Genomic DNA, 21,099 nt, shown 5'->3' with positions numbered 1-21,099 from the left:
TCATCTCCGCTAGTATCCTTCTCCAATCTGCCTGGGAAAGCTTCTCTCTCGTGCCTCCGTAATTCGCTTTATTCCATTGAGATAATCTCCGCTAGTATCCTTCTCCAATCTACCTGGTAAAGCTTCTCTCTCGTGCCTCTGTAATTCGCTTTATTCCATTGCGATCATCTCCGCTAGTATCCTTCTCCAATCTACCTGGGAAAGCTTCTCTCTCGTGCCTCTGTAATTCGCTTTATTCCATTGCGATCATCTCCGCTAGTATCCTTCTCCAATCTACCTGGGAAAGCCTCTCTCTCGTGCCTCTGTAATTCGCTTTATTCCATTGCGATCATCTCCGCTAGTATCCTTCTCCAATCTACCTGGGAAAGCTTCTCTCTCGTGCCTCTGTAATTCGCTTTATTCCATTGCGATCATCTCCGCTAGTATCCTTCTCCAATCTACCTGGGAAAGCTTCTCTCTCGTGCCTCTGTAATTCGCTTTATTCCACTGCGATCCGGTGCCTGGGAAAGCTTCTCTCTCGTGCCTCTGTAATTTGCTTTATTCCACTGCGATCATCTCCGCTAGTATCCTTCTCCAATCTGCCTGGGAAAGCTTCTCTCTCGTGCCTCTGTAATTTGCTTTATTCCACTGCGATCATCTCCGCTAGTATCCTTCTCCAATCTGCCTGGGAAAGCTTCTCTCTCGTGCCTCCGTAATTCGCTTTATTCCATTGCGATCATCTCCGCTAGTATCCTTCTCCAATCTACCTGAGAAAGCTTCTCTCTCGTGCCTCTGTAATTCGCTTTATTCCATTGAGATAATCTCCGCTAGTATCCTTCTCCAATCTACCTGGTAAAGCTTCTCTCTCGTGCCTCTGTAATTCGCTTTATTCCATTGCGATCATCTCCGCTAGTATCCTTCTCCAATCTACCTGGGAAAGCTTCTCTCTCGTGCCTCTGTAATTCGCTTTATTCCATTGCGATCATCTCCGCTAGTATCCTTCTCCAATCTACCTGGGAAAGCCTCTCTCTCGTGCCTCTGTAATTCGCTTTATTCCATTGCGATCATCTCCGCTAGTATCCTTCTCCAATCTACCTGGGAAAGCTTCTCTCTCGTGCCTCTGTAATTCGCTTTATTCCATTGCGATCATCTCCGCTAGTATCCTTCTCCAATCTACCTGGGAAAGCTTCTCTCTCGTGCCTCTGTAATTCGCTTTATTCCATTGCGATCATCTCCGCTAGTATCCTTCTCCAATCTACCTGGGAAAGCCTCTCTCTCGTGCCTCTGTAATTCGCTTTATTCCATTGCGATCATCTCCGCTAGTATCCTTCTCCAATCTACCTGGGAAAGCTTCTCTCTCGTGCCTCTGTAATTCGCTTTATTCCATTGCGATCATCTCCGCTAGTATCCTTCTCCAATCTACCTGGGAAAGCTTCTCTCTCGTGCCTCTGTAATTCGCTTTATTCCATTGCGATCATCTCCGCTAGTATCCTTCTCCAATCTACCTGGGAAAGCCTCTCTCTCGTGCCTCTGTAATTCGCTTTATTCCATTGCGATCATCTCCGCTAGTATCCTTCTCCAATCTACCTGGGAAAACTTCTCTCTCGTGCCTCTGTAATTCGCTTTATTCCATTGCGATCATCTCCGCTCGTATCCTTCTCCAATCTACCTGGGAAATATTCTCTCTCGTGCCTCTGTAATTCGCTTTATTCCATTGCGATCATCTCCACTAGTATCCTTCTCCAATCTACCTGGGAAAGCTTCTCTATCGTGCCTCCATAATTCGCTTTATTCCATTGCGATCATCTCTGCTAGTATCCTTCTCCAATCTACCTGGGAAAGCTTCTCTCTCGTGCCTCTGTAATTCACTTTATTCCATTGCGATACTGATACTGTAAATTATGCTTCTCCTTCTCAGACTGTATTATGAATTCTCTCATATTATGATCACTACCTCTTAATGGTTCTTTTACATTAAGCTCCCTCATAAGATCAGGGCTATTACACAACACCCAATCAAAGACAGCCTTTCACTGAGTCGTCTCAAGCACAAGCTGCTCTAAAACGCTATCTCGTGGGAATTCAATAAATTCCCTCTCTTGCGATCAGACTCCTGACGTTTGTTCGATTTTCTTATTTCCCGTGCACATTGAAGTCCTTCATTACAACTGCGTCATTGGCTTTAACACACGCCTTTTCCAACTCCCTTTGCAATCTCAATCCCACACAGTCGCTATTTTCAGGCCAATATAGGGTCCCTATAAAGCTTTTTTTTTAACTTTTACAGTTTCCTATCTCCACCCACAAAGCTTCAACATTCTCTAACCCTATGTCACCTCTTTCTACAGATGTGATTCCACCTCGAACCAGCACAGCCACATCACCAACGCCTATGCCTTCCTGTCTGTCCTTTCAATAAGACGTAAATATTTTAACGTTAAGCTCCCAGCTATGGTCTTCTTTCAGCCAGGACTCGGTGATGCCGACAACATCATACCGACCAATCTCTAATTGCGCCAAAAGTTCGTCCACCTTATTCTGAATGTTGCGTGCATTTAAATACAATGCGTTTAGTCCAGCATCTCCACCCTTTTGAATGTTTTCTATGCAGTACAATTTAACACTTTGCTCTGTCTGTATTTGAACCCAGTCATTGGCTTGTCCTTCCTTACATTCATGTTAAACCCATCATCTACTTGTAAAACTGCTGGTTCATCCACAGCTCTATCGTCCTAGTTCCAGTCCCCCTGCCAAAACACTCCCAACAGCTCCAGTAAATCTGCCCGCAAGAATATTGGTCCTCATCGTCCTAGTTCCAGTCCCCCGGCCAAAACACTCCCAACAGCTCCAGTAAATCTGCCCGCAAGAATATTGGTCCTCATCGTCCTAGTTCCAGTCCCCCGGCCAAAACACTCCCAACAGCTCCAGTAAATCTGCCCGCAAGAATATTGGTCCTCATCGTCCTAGTTCCAGTCCCCCGGCCAAAACACTCCCAACAGCTCCAGTAAATCTGCCCGCAAGAATATTGGTCCTCATCGTCCTAGTTCCAGTCCCCCGGCCAAAACACTCCCAACAGCTCCAGTAAATCTGCCCGCAAGAATATTGGTCCTCATCGGATTCACGTGCAACCTGTGCCTTTTGTACAGGTCCTGCCTGCCCCGGAAGTGGTCCCAATTATCCAGAAATCTGAATTCCTGCCCCCTGCTCCAAATGCTCTGCCACACATTTCTCTGCCACCTCATTCTATTCCTATTGCCACTGTCGGGTGGCACAGGCAGCAATCCTGAAATCACTACTTTTGAGGTCCTGTTCCTCAGCTTTTTTCCTAATCCCTGTGTTCGGTTTTCCAGACCTCCTCCCTTTTCTCTTCCTATGTCGTTGTTACCAACGTTTGTCACGACTTCTGGCTGCTCAACTTCCCTTCTCAGGATATTGTGAACGCGTCCAGAAACATTTCGGACAATGGCACCTGAGAGGCAAAGTACCATCGGTGTCCACAGAATCGCCTACCTGCCCTCCTGACTTTAGAGTTCCCTATTACCGCTGCCATCCTCTTCAGCTTCCTGCTCTTCCGCGCATCATCGGGGAATTGCCTGAGTTCATGTACCGGCTCCTCGGAGAATTAGAGACTGTAGACCAGTGCGGGGTGTGTTACATTGTGACTGGTTCAGCCTGGAAAAGGAAACTGAAATTATGTTCCTTTTCTGTGGCTCAGTACTGACAGCTTCATCCGAAAGGAGTGTCAAGAACATGGGGTCCATTGTGAGAGAAGTAAAAGTCAGTAGAACAAGTAAATGCCCCCCCCCCCCACTGTTACCCTCTGCGGGGTTGCACAGTTCAGCAGAAGCTGAGCAGTGAAAGCAGTGAAACCACCCGCTCCACACAACACTCTCCTCTCCAGAATCACGTGTGCACTTGGTGCTCGCTGGAACACCGGGGAATCTGCAAACTACCAACAGAGGGGAGAGTGGAGCCTTTAACAGCGGATCTGAATCTGATCAGAACTGTTTCTGGGCCATCGTCCATTTTCAGACACTGTAATCTCTGATCACCCGATTTCACCCAAACAGTGTCTTTAACGAGTATTTTTTTTATTAAAGAAAATATGTTGTGAGCTCCATGTTCATCAGATCAGGCATTGACAACCTATTTCTGTCCGTCATAAGATGTTCGAAGGAAACACATGGAGACTCTGCGGGCACAAACTGAAACACTGAGAGTGAACACGATCCTGATGAGGGAGAAGGTGAAGGTTTTCCAGCTGGTTGATCGATACGCTGAGCTCACGGTCATTTCTACTGTTCGAGATCGGAGACTGGTGGAACATGAGCTGCTGGCAAGAGGCAGAGACCACGAGGAGTGGAGAGAAAAAGATCTCCGTGGTAAGCTGGAAAAAATCCGGACTGATCAGTTATTCAAGAAGAGCTTTGTTCAAAAATTGAAAAGATCTGTCTTTAGAAACAAATCCGGGATGTCCGCAGCAGTGGCTGGAGTCCCAGGGATCGGGAAAACAACAATGGTACAAAAGATTGTTTATGACTGGGCCACGGGGAAGATATACCAACAATTCCAGTTTGTCTTCAGTTTCAAATTCCGGGATTTAAACAGCATTAGCTGCAGAATAAACCTGAAAGAACTGATTCTGCATCATTACCCCTACTTTGGGAATATCCTGGGAGAGGTCTGGAAACACACAGAGGGACTGCTGTTTATATTCGATGGATTGGATGAAATCAAGGACAAAATCAACTTTGTTGATGGTCAGAGAGACACAGAATCACAGTACAGAGATCCTGAATTCAAGTGCAACGTGTCTGAAATTGTGTACAGTTTAATCCAGGGCAAGCTGCTCCCAGGGTGTTCAGTGCTGGTGACCACCCGCCCCACTGCGTTACATTTATTGGAAAAGGCTGAGATCGGTGTCTGGGCTGAAATCCTGGGATTTGTTGGTGAGGAACGGATGGAATACTTCATCAGGTATTTTGAAGATCAGACGGTGGCAGAAGCTGTTTTCAAACACGTGGAGGAGAACGAGATCCTGTACACCATGAGCTACAACCCATCCTACTGCTGGATCCTCGCTCTGGCACTGGGCCCCTTTTTCACACAAAGAGTCAGGGACCCGCAGCGAGTTCCCAAGACCATCACCCAACTGTACTCCTACTATATTTACAACATCCTGAAAAACCACGGCCGTGAGATTGAGAAACCCCGTGATGTGTTACTCAGGGTTGGTCAGATGGCCTTCAGAGGATTGTCCGAGAGGAAGATTGTGTTTACAGATGGAGATTTGATAAACTACAAACTGAAGCCTTCCCCGTTCCTGTCCGGGTTCCTTATGGAGCTTTTGGAGAGAGAGGATTCTGCCCGGAGCGTGGTGTACACATTCCCACACCTCACCATCCAAGAGTTTGTAGCTGCAGTTGCACAATTCCTGACTCAACATCCCAGGAAAATCCTGAAATTCCTCACTGAAGCCCACAACACGACAGATGGGCGATTTGAGGTATTTCTCCGTTTTGTTGCTGGTCTCTCCTCCCCAATGACAGCTCGGGGCCTGGAGGAGTTTCTGGGTCCATTTCCTCATCAAACAACCTGCCGGGTGATTGACTGGGTGAAGGAGGAAGTTCAACACCAGAGTAGAAACACGAGGAGTGAAGCTGGTAAAAGGAGCCTCCTGAACACATTGCACTACCTGTTTGAGTCTCAGAATCATGGACTGGCTCAGGCTGCACTGGGATCTGTGGAAACACTTTCATTCAGTAGAATGACACTGACCCCGGTTGACTGTGCGGTCCTGTCTCATGTCATCGGACTCTGTGATACAATAAAACACCTCAACCTGCAGGACTGCCACATTCAGAGTGAAGGAATCCAGCGGCTGGGACCCGGGCTGCACAAGTGCCAGGAGTTGAGGTAACTTGGTTTATCTCTCACTCTGAACTGTGAAACTGTCTCATTGTGTTGTTTCAATGTAAAGGGATTTGGGTAAATCTGTGGTAAATCGGATTGTGAAGAATTGTGGCAAATGCCCAGGGGATCGGTCAGTAATTCCCCAAGGATGGGAGGGTTCTGTGGTTCCTTGTGAAGGGATGTTGGAGACTTCATCAGATCAGTGAACTACGGCCATTGGTTTAATGGTAGTAAATCACAGGAATGGCCGTGTTTCTCGCTGACTGTGACACGTCCACTGACAATGTTCCTTCGCACTGTTACTGACACCCAGACTGACACTCACTGCAGCAGGTGGGTCAGAGATTCACACCCCCTTCCCGGTGAAGGACAGGAGACTGTCAGCAGACTGTCCCAGTGAGAAGGAAAGAAATACCATTGTGAGATTGTCCTCCCCTGCCCTTCCCCGTGTGTGACTGTCACCATCAGTCCCCGTGTGTGACTTTGTTCACTTCCAGATACGCAAAGAGCGAGGGCGCATCTCCTCTTGGCCTCTGTTCAGACCCAACACACACATACAAAAAATTTCTGCATCCTCTCGTCTTGTACGATTATTGTTTACCCTTGGAATCCTCCTGTGGGACCTCTCATCCCAATCCCCCTTCCATTCTTTGGAATCTCGCCCCATCCCATTTCCTCCTGTCGGCTCTCTATCACTCTTTCCTCATCCTCCTGTGGGATGTCTTTTCTACACAACCCCCCCCCCCCCTTCCTGTGAGATCTCTCCTCCCCATCCCCCTTCCTCTTGTGAGATCTCTCCTCCTCATCGCTCTTCCTCCTGTGAGATCTCTCTTCCCCATCTCCCTTTCACCTATGGGATCGCTCTTCCCCATCCCCCTTCCTTCTATGGATTTCTCTTCCCCATCCCTTCCCTCTGTTGGAACCCTCTTCCCCATAACATTTCCTCCTGTGGGATCTCTCTTCCCCATCGACTTCTTCCTGTCGGATCTTTCTTTGGCATGCTCCACTGTCCTGTGGAATTTTTCTTCCCCAACCCCCTTCCTCCTGTGAGATTTCTCTTCCCAATCCTACATCCTCCTGTGGGAACTCTCTTCCATATCCCTCTTCCTCCTGGCCTATCTCTCAACCCCTTCCCACTTCATCCTGTTTAATCTCTCTCTCTCTATCCCGCTTCCTCCTGTGGGATCTCTCTTCCACACTCCCATGCCGCCTGTGGGATCTCCCATCCCCATCCCCTTCTTCCTGTGGGATCCCTTCCTCCTGTGGGTTCTCTCTTCCTCATCTCACTTCCTCCTGTGGGTTCTCTCTTCCCCATCCCCCTTCCTCCTGTGGGTGCTCTCTTCCCAATCCGCCTTCCTCCTGTGGGATCTATCTTCCCCATCCCCCTTCCTCCTGTGGGAACTCTCCTCCCCATAGAATCATAAAATCATAGAACACTACAGCACAGAAAACAAGCCATTCGGTCCTTCTAGTCTGTACCAAAACCTTATTCCGCTAGTCCCATTGACCTGCACCCAGTCCATAACCCTCCAGACCTCTCCCATCCATGTATCTATCCAATTTATTCTTAAAGCTTAAGAGTGAGTCCACATTTTCCACATCAGATGGCAGCTCGTTCCACACTCTCACCACCCTCTGAGTGAAGAAGTTCCTCCTAATGCTCTCCGAAACCTTTCCCCTTTCACGCTGAAGCCATGTCTTCTCATATTTATCTCTCCTAATCTATGTGGAAAGATCCTATTCGCATTTACCCTGTCTGTAGCCTCATAATTTTGTAAACCTCTATCAAATCTCCCCTCATTCTTCTACGCTCCAAGGAATAAAGTCCTAACCTGTTCAATCTTTCCTTGTAGCTCAACTCTTGAAGACCCAGCAACATCCTAGTAAATCTTCTCTGCACTTTTTCAAACTTACTGATATCCTTCCTATAGTTAGGTGATCAGAACTGCACACAATACTCCAAATTTGACCTCATCAATGTCTTATACAACCTCACCATAATATTCCATCTCCTACACTCAGTACTTTGATTTATGAATGCCAGGATGCCAAAAGCCTTCTTTACAACCCTGTCCACCTGTGACGCCTCTTTCAGGGAATTATGTATCTGAACTCCCAGATCCCTTTGTTCCTCCACACTCCTCAGTGCCCTACCGTTTATCGTGTATGTCGTACCTTGATTTGTCCTTCCAAAATGGAACACCTCACACGTCTGCGTTAAATTCTATCTGCCATTTTCTGGCCCATTCTTTCAGTTGGTCCAGATCCCTCTGCAAGCTTTGAAAGCTTTCCTCGCTGTCCACAACGCCTCCATCTTAGCGTCAGCCACAAACCTGCTGATCCAATTTATCACATTATCATCTAGATCATTGATATAGACAACAAACAACAATGATCCCAGCACAGATCCCTGAGACACACCACTAGTCACAGGCCTCCAGTCTGAGAAGCAATCATCCACTACCACTCTCTGTCTTCTCCCACACAGCCAATTCGAATCCAGTTTACAACCTCTCCATGGATACCTAGTGTCTGAACTTTCTGAACTAACCTCTTACGTGGGACCTTGCCAAAGGCCTTACTAAAGTTCATGCAGACAACATCCACAGCCTTTCCTTCATATGCATTCTTGGTAACCTCGAAAAACACTACAAGATTCATTAAACATGATCTACCACACACAAAGCCATGTTGACTATCTTTAATCAGCCCTTGGCTGTCCAAATCCTTGTATACCCGATCTCTCAGAACACCTTCTGATAATTTACCTACTACTGATGTCAGGCTCACTGGCCTGTAATTACCTGGTGTACTTTTGGAGCCGTTTTCAAACAACGGAACAACATGAGCTACCCTCCAATCCTCTGGCACCGCACCCGTGGCTGAGGACATTTTAAATATTTCTGCCAGGGCCCCTGCAATTTCTACACTAGTCTCTCTCGAGGTCCGAGGAGATATCATGTCAGGCCCGGGGGATTTATCTACCTTTATTCACTGTAGGGCAGTAAGCAGCTCCTCCTCTTTAATCTCTATATGTTCCATGACACTACTGTTTGTTTGCCTTAATTCCATATTCGCTATGCCAGTTTCCTGAGTAAACACTGATGCAAATAAACTGTTTAAGACCTCCCCCATCTCGTGAGGCTCCACACATAGACGACCACTCTGATCTTCTAGGGGACCAATTTTGTCCTTTACTATCCTTTTACTCTCAATATACTTGTAGAAACCCTTTGGGTTTACCTTCACATTATCTGCCAAAGCAACCTCATGTCTTTTTGCCTTCCTGATTTCCTTCTTTAGTATTCCCTTACATTTTCTACACCCTTCAAGTACCTCATTTGTTCCTTGTTGCCTATACCTGCTAAACACCTACTTAACCAGATCACCAATATCACTTGTAAACCAAGGTTCCCTATGCCTGTTAACTTTGCCTTTAATCCTGGCAGGAACATGCAAACTCTGCACTCTCAAAATTTCACCCTTGAAGGCGTTCCACTTACTGAACACATCCTTGCCAGAAAACAACTTATCCCAATCCACTCTTCCCAGATCCTCTCTCATTTCCACAAAATTGGAAATCCCTTCTCCAATTCAGAACCTTAACTGGTGGACCAGTCCTATCCTTATCCATAATTATCTTGAAATTAATGACATTATGGTCACTGGACCCAAAATGTTTGCTTACATATACTTCTGTCACCTGACCTGTCTGGTTCCCTAATAGGAGATCAGGTACTGCACCCTCTCTCGTTGGTACCTCAATATATTGATTTAGAAAACTTTCCTGAACACATTTGACAAGCTCCACGCGATCTAACCCTTTCTCAGAGTGGGAGTCCCAGTCAATATGTGGAAAGTTAAAATCCCCTACGATTACAACTTTCTGTTTCTTACATCGGTCTGCTACCTCTCTACAGATTTGCTCCTCCAATTCTCTCTGCCTATTGGGTGGTCTATAATACAACCCTATTCGTGTGGTCACACCTTTCCCGTTCCTCAGCTCCACCCATACGGCCTCTGTAGACGAATCCTCCGGGCTGTCCCGTCTACGCACAGCTGTGATATTCTCCCTGACTGGTAATGCCACTCCTCCCCTTTTCATCCCTCCCCCCTATCATGTCTGAAACAATGGAAACCCGGAACATGAAGCTGCCAGTCCTGCCCCTCCTCAACCAAGTCTTACTAATAGCAATAATGTCGATATCATCGTGCCAATCCACGCCCTAAACTCATCTGCCTTACCTACAATACTCCTTGCATGGAAATAGATGCACCTGAGAACATTTCTATCACGTACAAACCTTTGATATCTGTCCATACAAGCAGTCCTCGCATGACCCTTATCCTCCTCCACCTCACTATCTGCTCTAACACTCTGCCCCCTGCCCCTGCAATCTAGTTTAAAACCCCCGGAGCAGAACTTGCTAACTTACCGGCAAGGATGTTAGTCCCCTCCAGTTCAGGTGCAAACCGTCCAATTCGAACGGGTCCCACCTTCCCAGAAACATGAACCCCTCCCTCATGCACCATCACCTCAGCCACGTATTTAGCTGCATTATCTTCCTATTTCGAGCCTCACTAGCACGTGGCACGGGAAGCAATCCACCTGTGAGATCTTGCTTTCCCATCCCTCTTTTACCCTTTTATCCTCTGGCCTCTCTGTTCCCACTCCCCCTTCTTTCCAACTGCTGGATCTCTCCTCAACAACACCTTCCCCCTGTGGGATCTCTCATCCCCATCCCTTCCTCCTGTGGGATCTCTCATCGCCAGTTCCCGTCCTCCTGATGAATCTCTCTTCCACATCCCCATTCCTACAGTGGAATCTCTCCTCCACCCCCCATGCTCCTGTGGGATCTCTCTTCCGCATCCCCTTTCACCCTCTGGGGCATCTGTTCCCATCCCACTTCCATCTGTTGGATCTCTCTTCCGCATCCCCCTTCCTCCTGTGGGATTTAAACTCCCCACCCCTTTCTTCCTGTGGAATCTCTCTTCCCTATCCCATTTCCTACTGTGGGATCTCTCTTCCCCATCCACCTGACCACCCTGGGGGCTCTGTTCCCGTCCATCCACTTCCTATGGGATCTTGGTTCCCCATTTCCCATCCTCCTGTAGCATCTCTCTTCCCCATTACCCATCCTCTTGTGGGATCTCTCTTCCCCAAACCCCTTCCTCCCGAGGGATCTCTCTTCCCATCCCCATCCCTCCTGTGCCATCTCTCTTCCCCATCACCCTTCCTCCTGTGGGGCCTCTGTTCCAATCCCCCAATTCCCGTGGGATCTCTCCTACTCATCCCCATTCCTCCCGAGGGATCTCTCTTCCCATCACCCTTCCTCCTGTGGAACTTCTTTTCCCATGCCCCTCTTCCTGTGGGATCTCTCTTTCCCATCCCCATTACTTATGAGATATCTCTTCTACTCATCCTACATCTCTCTTCCGTATGCTCCTTCCCCCTATGTGATCTCTCCTTCAATCCCACTTCATCCTGTGTGATCTCTCTTCCACATCCTCCTTGTGGGATCTCACTTGCCCATTACCTTCCTGCTATTGGATATCTCTTCTCATCCACTTGCCTGCTCTGGCATCTCTTTACCTGATCGCACTTCCAACTGTGGGATCTCACTTCCCCATCCCCTTCTTCCTGTGGGATCTCTCTTCCCCATGCCCTTCCTTCTGCGGGATTTGTCTTCCCCACCAGCTTTCTTGCTATGGGATCTCTCTTTCCCATCCTCTTCCTTCTGTTGGACCTCTCTTCCACATTCCACTTCCTCCTCTGGGCTCTCTTTCCCAACCCCCTTCCACAGGTGGGATCTCTCTTCCCCATCCCCTTCCTCCTGTGGGATCTCTTTTCCCCATCACACTTCCTCTGGTGGGATCGCTCTTCCCCACCTCTTCCTCCTGTGGTTCTTCTGTTCCATGTCCCCACTTCCTGTGGGACCTCTCTTTCCCATCCCCAATCCTCCTGAGGTATCTCTCCTACTCATCTGCCATCCTCCTACGGGATCTCTCTTCCGCATGCTCCTTCCTCCTATGTGATCTCTCTTCACAATCCCACTTCCTCCTGTGGGATCTCACGTCCCCATCCCCATTCCCACTGTGGAATCTCTTTTCCCCATCCCCCATGCTCCTATGGGCTCTCCCTTCACCATCCCCCTTCCTGAATTTGGGCCTCTGTTCCAATTCCCCTCTTCCTGCGGCATCTATCTTTCTCATCTCCCTTCCTCCTGAGTGATCCCTCTTTCCCATCCCCTTTCTTACTATGAGATCTCTCTTCCCCATTCCACTTCCTCCTCTGGGATCACCCTTCCCCATCCCCCTACCTCCGGTGGGATATCTCATCCCCATCCACGTTCCTATTTGGGATCTCTACTCCATCCAAAATCCTCCTGTGGGCTCTACCTTCCACATCCCCCTTCCTCTCATGGGATTTCTCCTACTCATCCCTCATCCTCCTGTCTGATCTCTCTTCACCATACCCCTTCCTTCATTTGGGCCTCTGTTCCCACTCTCCTCCCGTGGTATCTCTCTCTCCCATCCCGCTTTCTCCTGTGGGATCTCTCTTCCCCATCCCGCTTCCCATTGTGGGATCTCTCTTCCCCATCCCATTTCCTCCTGTGGGATCTCTCTTCCCCATCCCGTTGCTAAGGTGGGATCTCTTCACCATCCCCCTTCAATCTGTGGGATCTCTCTTCCTCATCCCACTTCCTCCTGTGGGATCTCTCTTCCCCATCCCGCTTCCCATTGTGGGATCTCTCTTCCCCATCCCATTTCCTCCTGTGGGATCTCTCTTCCCCATCAACCTTCCTCCTGTGGGATCTCTCTTCCCCAACAACTTCCTGCTGTTGGAACTCTCTTCCCCATCCCGTTCCTAAGATGGGATCTCTTCACCATCCCCCTTCAATCTGTGGGATCTCTCTTCCCCATCCCACTTCCTCCTGTGGGATCTCTCTTCCCCATCCCACTTCCTCCTGTGGGATCTCTCTTCCCCATCCCAATTCCTCCTGTGGGATCTATCTTCCCCATCCCCCTGTCACCTGTGGGAACTCTTCCCCATTCCCCTTTCTCCTGTGGGAACTCTTCCCCATTCCCCTTCCTCCTGTGGGATCTCTCTTCCCCATCTCCCATCCTCCTGTGGGATCTCTCATCCCCATCCCCTTCCTCTTGTGGGATCTCTATTAACCATCTCTCTTTCTCGTGTGGGGCCTCATTTCCCATCCCACACTCTTCTTGTGGGATCTCTCTTTCCCATCCCTTTAGCTCGGTTGGGTCTATTTCACTGTGTCCCATTGACATTTCTGCATTTCGGTCAAGAACATTTTGTTTAGACGTCTGGAAATGAGAGAGAATATGTAGAGTTTACAGGGTCACACTGACAGACTAAATTACTGACATTTGGTGAATACGCTGGAGCTGGTCAGTGAGGGACATTGACAGTGATGGGAACTCCGATCAGTGATTTACAGAAGGGTTTAATGTTTCCTGAAATATCTAAGTGAGAGAAATTCCCCCAGACCCACGGTTTGAATCACTTTGTTCATCAATCTGTCTGTTTGTGTTTAGGCTTGGGTGGAATGAACTGGGAGATTCAGGAGTGAAACTGGTGTCTGCGGCTCTGAGGAACCCGGAGTGTAAAATACAGAAACTGGGGTAAGTACCAGACTGTGGGAGATTGTGTTTACAGTCACTGGGTGTCTGACACTGAACATTAATGTGATCAGTAGAAACAAAGAAACATAGAAAACATACAGGACAATACAGGCCCTTCGGCCCACAACGCTGTGCCGAACATGTTTCTACTTTAGAATTACCTCGGTTTTACCCATAGCCCTCCATGTTTCTAAGCTCCATGTAGCCTTCCTGGAGTTAAAAGATCCGATCGTTTCCGTCTCCACCACCGCCGCCAGCAGCCCATTCCACGCACTCACCACTCTCTGTGTAAAAAAACTTACCCCTGACATCTCCTCTGTACCTACTTCCAAGCATCTTAAAACTATGCCCTCTCATGTTAGCCATTTCAGCCCTGGGGGAAAAGCCTCTGACTGTCTACATGATCAATGATCTCATTATCGTGTACACCTCTATCAAATCACCTCTCATCCTCCGTCACTCCAAGAGAAAAGGCCGTGTTCACTCAACCTATTCTCATAAGGCATGCTCCCCAATCCAGGCAACATCCTTGGAAATCTCCTTTGCACCGTTTCTATGGTTTCCATGTCCTTTCTATAGTGAGGCGACCAGAATTGAGCACAATACTCCAAGTGGGGTCTGATCAGGGTCCTATATAGCTGCAACATATAACCATATAACCATAACAGCAAGGAAATAGGCCATCTTGCCCCTTGTCCATGCCGAACGCTTACTCTCACCTAGTCCCACCGACCTGCACTCAGCCCATAACCCTCCATTCCTTTCCTGTCCATATTCCGATGCAATTTTACTTTAAATGACAATACCGAACCTGTCTCTACCACTCCTACTGGAAGCTCGTTCCACACAGCTACCACTCTCTGAGTAAAGAAATTTCTCCTCTTGTTTCCCTTAAACTTTTGCCCACTAACTCTCAACTCATGTCCTCTTGTTTGAAGCTCCCTTACTCTCAATGTATAAAGCTTATCCACGTCAACTCGATCTATCCCCCTCATAACCTCTCAACTCTTAAACATTACCTCTCGACTCTTAAACTCAATCCCACGACTGATGAAGGCCAATACACCGTACACCTTCTTAACTACAGAGTCAACCTGCATAGCAGCTTTGAGTGTCCTATGTACTCGGACCCCAAGATCCCTCTGATCCTCCACACTGTCAAGACTCTTACCATTAACACTATATTCTACCAGCATATTTGACCTACCAAAATGAACCACTTCACACTTACCTGGGTTGAACTCCATTTGCAACTTCTCAGCCCAGTTTTGCATCCTTTCGGTGTCCCGCTGTGACATCTGACAACCCTCCACACTATCCACAACACCCCTAACCTTTGTGTCATCAGCAAACTTACTAACACTACCCTCCACTTCCTCATCCAGGTCATTTATAAAAATCACAAAGACTAGGGGTCCCAGAACAGCTCCCTGAGGCACACCACTGGTCACCAACATCCATGCAGAATATGACCCATCTACAACCACTCTTTGTCTTCTGTGAGCAAGCCAGTTCTGGATCCACAAAGCAATGTCCCCTTGGATCCCATGCCTCCTTACTTTCTCAATAAGCCTTGCATGGGGTACCTTATCAAATGCCTTGCTAAAATCCATATACACTACATCTGCTGCTCTACCTTCCAGTCCCGGTAACTTATTCAACTTGATGCTTTCCAAAAGCTCCACCACATCCTCTTCCTTAATATTTACATTCTCAAGCTTTTCAGTCCACTGCAATTCATCCCTACAATCGCCAAGATCCTTTCCCGTCATGAATACTGAAGCAAATGGTTTATTAAATACCTCTGCTATTTCCTCCGGTTCCATACACAATTTTCCATCGTCACACCAGTTTGATCCTATTTCACATTTCATCCTCTTGCTCTTCACATACTTGCAGAATGCTTTGGGGTTTCCCTTAATCCTGTCCGCCAAGGCCTTCTCATGGCCACTTCTAGCTCTCCTGATTTCATTCTTAAGCTCCTTCCTGCTAGCCTTATAATCTTCCAGATTCATATCATTACCTCGTTTTTTGAACCTTTCATAAGCTCTTCTTTTCTTCTTGACTAGATTTACAACAGTCTTTGTGCACCACGGATCTTGTACCCTACCATCCTTTCCATGTCTCATTGGAACGTACCTACTCAGAACCCCATGCAAATATCCCCTGAACATTTTCTACATTTTTTCGGTATGTTTCCCTGAGAACATCAGTTTCCAATTTATGTTTACAAGTTCCAGCCTGATAGCCTCATAGTTTCCCTTACTCCAATTAAAGGTTTCCCTAGCTTGCCTGTTCCTATCCCTCTCTAAGGCTATTGTAAAAGAGATAGAATTGTGATCACTATCTCCAAAATGCTCTCCCACTGAGAGACCTGACACCAGGCCAGGTTCATTTCCCAATAGCAGATCAAGTACAACCTCTCCTCTTGTAGGCTTATCTACATATTGTGTCAGAAAACCTTCCTGAACACACCTAACAAACTCCACTCCATCTAAACCCCTCAATCTAGAGAGCTGTCAATCAATACTTGGGAAGTTAAAATCTCACACCTCAACAACCCTGTTATTGTTACTCCTTTCCAGTATCTGCCTCCCTATCTGCTCCTCGATGTCCCTGTTACTGTTGGGTGGTCTATACAAAACACCCAGTAGAGTTATTGATCCCCCTTCCTGTTCCTAACTTTCACCCACAGAGACGCCGTAGACAACCCCTCCATGACGTCCTCCTTTTCTGCAGCAGTGACACTATTTCTGATCAACAGTGCCACGTCCCCACCTCTTTTGACTCCCTCTCTGTCCTTTCTGAAGCAATTAAATCCTGACACTTGAAGTAGCCATTCCTGCTCCTGCACCATCCAAGACTCTGTAATGGCCATAACATCATAGCTCCGAGAGCTGATCCACGCTCTAAGCTCATCCATTTTATTCATCATACTCCTTGCATTAAAGCAAGGCGGCTGGACCGGATGGAGTTTCCCCACGATTACTGAGGGCCTGTGTGACTGAACTGGGAGAACCACTACAGCGCATCTTCAACATGAGTCTAGATCAGAGAAGAGTACCCAGACAGTGGAAAACATCTTGTATTGTCCCGGTACCGAAGAAACCACAACCAAAGGAGTTGAATGACTTCAGACCTGTTGCCTTGACGTCGCACGTGATGAAGACCATGGAGCGGCTGATAATACAGAATCTGAGGCCACAAACCAGGCACGCCCGGGATCCGCTTCAGTTTGCGTATAAGGAGAAGGTGGGAGTGGAGGATGCTATCACGTATTTGCTGCACAAATCACTCTCTCACCTAGATGGGGTCAGTTGTGCTGTGAGGATTACATTCCTTGACTTCTCTAGTGCCTTTAACACCATCCAGCCCAAGATCTTAAAGCACAAACTAACGGAGATGGGAGTAGACTCTCACATGGTGGATTGGATAGTGGACTACTTGACAGATAGACCTCAGTATGTGCGGTTGGGAGACTGTAGGTCTGACATGGTGGTCAGCAGCACAGGAGCGCCACAGGGAACCGTACTCTCTCCGGTCCTGTTCACCCTGTACACATCAGACTTCCAATATAACTCGGAGTCCTGCCATGTGCAGAAGTTCGCTGATGACACGGCCATAGTGGGGGTGTGTCAGGAATGGACAGGAGGAGGAGTATAGGAAACTGATACAGGACTTTGTGATATGGTGCAACTCAAACTACCTGCGTCTCAATATCACCAAGACCAAGGAGATGGTGGTGGACTTTAGGAGATCTAGGCCTCATATGGAGCCAGTGATCATTAATGGAGAATGTGTGGAGCAGGTTAAGACCTACAAGTATCTGGGAGTACAGTTAGATGAGAAGCTAGACTGGACTGCCAACACAGATGCCTTGTGCAGGAAGGCACAGAGTCGACTGTACTTCCTTAGAAGGTTGGCGTCATTCAATGTCTGCAGTGAGATGCTGAAGATGTTCTATAGGTCAGTTGTTGAGAGCGCCCTCTTCTTTGTGGTGGCATGTTGGGGAGGAAGCATTAAGAAGAAGGACGCCTCACGTCTTAATAAGCTGGTAAGGAAGGCGGGCTCTGTCGTGGGCAAAGTACTGGAGAGTTTAACATCGGTAGCTGAGCGAAGGGCTCTGAGTAGGCTACGGTCAATTATGGAAAACCCTGAACATCCTCTACATAGCACCATCCAGAGACAGAGAAGCAGTTTCAGCGACAGGTTACTATCGATGCAATGCTCCTCAGACAGGATGAAGAGGTCAATACTCCCCAATGCCATTAGGCTTTACAATTCAACTGCCAGGACTTAAGAACTTTTTTTAAAGCTATTATTAATGCTTTTTGAGTTAGTGATTTAGATGCATATCATATTATTACTGAGTTAAGTATTGTATGTAATGAGTTTTTGCTACAACAAGTGTATGGGACATTGGAAAAAATGTTGAATTTCCCATGGGGATGAATAAAGTATCTATCTATCTATCTATCTATCTATCTATCTATCTATCTATCTATCTATCTATCTATCTATCTATCTATCTATCTATCTATCTATCTATCTATCTATCTCAAACCATCAGACTGAGTGCCTCCCTTCTCTATCACCTGCGTATCTTCCCTTTCACACTGTCCTCCAAATTCTCTCTATTTGTGAGCCAACCTTCCTCTCCTCCGTCACATCAATTTGGTTCCCTCCCCCCAGTAATTCTGAGATCACTACCTCTGAGGTCCTGCTTCTCAACTTCCTTCCTAACTCCCTGTAGTCTACTTTCAGGACCTCTTCCCTTTTCCTACCTATGTCACTGGTACCAATATGTACCACGACCTCTGGCTGTTCTCCATCCCACAGCACGATATCTTGGACGAAATCAGAAACATCCTGGACCCTGGAACCTGGGAGGCAAACTACCATCCGAGTTTCTTTCCTCCATCCACAGAATCATCTGTCTGACCCCCTAACTATAGAGTCCCCTATCTCTGCTGCCATCCCTCTTCCTTTCCCCACCCTTCTGAACCACAGGGCCAGACTCTATGCCAGACGCGTAGCTGTTGTTGCTTCCCCTCCAGCAGTCAAACAGGAGTACTTATTGTCAAGGGGTACAGCCACAGGTGTACTCTCTAGTACCTGCTTCTTGCCCTTCCCTCTCCAACTGTGACCCACTTCTTCAGTCTCCCATGGCCCCGGTGTGACCACCTGCCTGTAACTCCTCTCTATCACCTCCTCGCTCTCCCTGACCAGTCGAGGGTCATCGAACTGCATCTCCAGTTCCCTAACTCAGTCCCGAAGGAGCTTCAGCTCGATACACCAAGTGCAGATGTTGCCGTCCAGGAGGCTGGGAGTCTCCAGGATCTCCCACATCTAACACAGAGCACAGAAAACCAGCCTCACACACATACTCTCTGTCTGTATTGTAAACAGATAACCCACCTCGCCTCGACCCTTTATCGCCGAAGCCCCGTTGAGCCAAAGCCTTCCTACTCTGTCTCCCGCTCCTCTAATGCTCGCTCTGTAAATCTGTCATCCATTTAAACTCTTCTCGCTGTTCTCACTGGCCGACTTGCGCAGTCGTGCTGAAGAAAAAAATCAGTAATTGTGTTACTGATAAACACTGGGGATTTGGGGATTTGTACCGTCCTCCTGTCTCTCTGTGTCCTTCACCCTCACTCCCTCTCATCTCCAGGCTGATCGGTGTCGGTCTCACAGATTCTGGTGTCGAGGATCTCGTCTCCGCTCTCAGTACAAACCCATCACTGACGGAACTGGTCCTGAGTTATAATAATCTGGAAGATTCAGGAGTGAGACTGGTGTCTGCGGCTCTGAGGAACCCGGTGTGTAAAATACAGAAACTGGAGTAAGTACCAGACTGTGGGAGATTGTGTTTACAGTCACTGGGTGTCTGACACTGAAAATTAATGTGATCAGTGATTGTGTTACTGATAAACACTGGGGATTTGTACCATCTCCTGTCTCTCTCTGTCCTTCACCCTCACTCTCTCTCACCTCCAGGCTGAGGGATGTCGGTCTCACAGATTCTGGTGTCGAGGATCTCGTCTCCGCTCTCTGTACAAACCCATCACTGACGGAGCTGGACGTGAGATACAACTCACTGTCAGACCGATCTGTCCCCGCTCTCCGCCGCCTCATACTGACCCTCCCAAGTCTGGAGTGGATCCGGTGAGTGTTTGTGTTAATGTTCAATGTGATAAAATATCAGCAGACCCGCGGGTTTTCTGGTGATATTTGTCTGTGAGTGTTGTTGAAACATTAACCCCGGTCCCCTGTTACTGACACTGTTGTGTAATCTGTTTATTTCATCTTTATTCTCCCATCTGTTTCAGGCTGGAGAGGAATGAGTTCAGTGAGACCGGGAGGAAGGAACTGAGATCTCTGCATGGAGTCAGACCCAGACTTAGAGTGATCGTGGATCTGTGAACATCTGAATGGTGAACAGACCCGCCCGCGGGATGGGGACATTTTGGCCGATTCCCCGTCCTCCCCTTTAATTCCCGCCCTTACCTTTAATGGCCGCGCGCCGGGGCTGATTCCCAACGGTTTTAATGGAACCGGCTCAGGCCTCGGGCTGTGTGTCGCTCAGAGCGGTCCCGCAGTGACGTGTTTCCGCCTGTTTGTCCGCCGGATGTGCGTGTTCGAGACTCCCTACGTGACACCCCGGAAAAATGACCCGTCTGCACCACTCCATCACTCAATTAATCACACGCTGCAAAATCTCATTTCAGCGAAGCAGGCACCATCAATTTGCGGGAGACTCCTGGAACTCCCGGGAGACGTGGGATGTCTGCAATAGACTAGCTCCTTACCGGCTAGCCAGCTAGTTTAAATAGCGTTAGCTATGCTAATAAATGAATGACACCCGTTAAACTTACCTCAACAGTGATTTAACCCTCCACGGGCAATAGAAAACTCAATGTTGCAAACAGTGCAGCGAGCAACACTGTCATTATTCCTGACCCCTAGTAGGCAGGGGAACACTTCAGTGTAGTCTGGGGTGCAGTACGTTTTATATTTTTTTACTCTGCCGTGGGAGAGTATTCAATTCTCTGTCTCTCTCGTTCTAAAAAAAACGATTTCCGGGATATTGTATACAATTTGGGGGCGCCAGGGAGCCGCTATCAATATGCAGGAGAGGTGGGATGTCCGACGCTTCACTTGAAATGGCCGCTGGGGAGGGAGTGACGGCTTTGGGAGAAGTGACGCGCTGATTTAAAATGGACGAATCCTTGGTTAATGTGGCCGCCAGGGATGGAGTGAGACACTGACTTACAATGGCCACTGTCAGACACAGAATCTATGGCGAAGGAACATGCGGTGTCCATGGATACAATCCTGGGATCGAGTGTGTTATTGATTGTAATAACAGCATTTTAATTTGTGTTTTATATTGTCTTCCATATTGTGTATGTGTTTTAATTCTAATTATTTTGTCATTGAATAAACTGAAGTATATATCTCAGATATTCACACATACACATATACATGTGGGTTTTGGGGAGGAGGGGTGAGGGGTTTGGGAGGAAGAGGAGTGATGGGACGAGGAGTGGAATGATGAGA

General features: G+C 47.7%; 1 protein-coding gene across 1 annotated transcript in view; it reads left to right on the top strand.

The window, feature by feature from the left end:
• Window positions 1-20,132, top strand: part of LOC140723711 (NACHT, LRR and PYD domains-containing protein 3-like) — a 50,277-nt gene extending 30,145 nt beyond the window's left edge. Inside the window, exons 6-11 of the mRNA XM_073038267.1 lie at window positions 4,146-5,236; window positions 5,327-5,895; window positions 13,453-13,539; window positions 19,211-19,381; window positions 19,537-19,704; window positions 19,869-20,132. Of these exons, the coding sequence (XP_072894368.1) occupies window positions 4,146-5,236; window positions 5,327-5,895; window positions 13,453-13,539; window positions 19,211-19,381; window positions 19,537-19,704; window positions 19,869-19,962 (2,180 nt within the window). The 3' untranslated portion in view covers window positions 19,963-20,132. The remainder of the gene's footprint in view (window positions 1-4,145; window positions 5,237-5,326; window positions 5,896-13,452; window positions 13,540-19,210; window positions 19,382-19,536; window positions 19,705-19,868) is intronic.
• Window positions 20,133-21,099: the final 967 nt, after the last annotated feature.

Source organism: Hemitrygon akajei, unplaced genomic scaffold (genome assembly GCF_048418815.1).
Source record: "Hemitrygon akajei unplaced genomic scaffold, sHemAka1.3 Scf000129, whole genome shotgun sequence".
Classification (NCBI taxonomy): Eukaryota; Metazoa; Chordata; class Chondrichthyes; order Myliobatiformes; family Dasyatidae; genus Hemitrygon; species Hemitrygon akajei.
The sequence above is the reverse complement of the archived record's forward strand: the minus strand, read 5'-3'. Positions and strand labels throughout refer to the sequence as shown.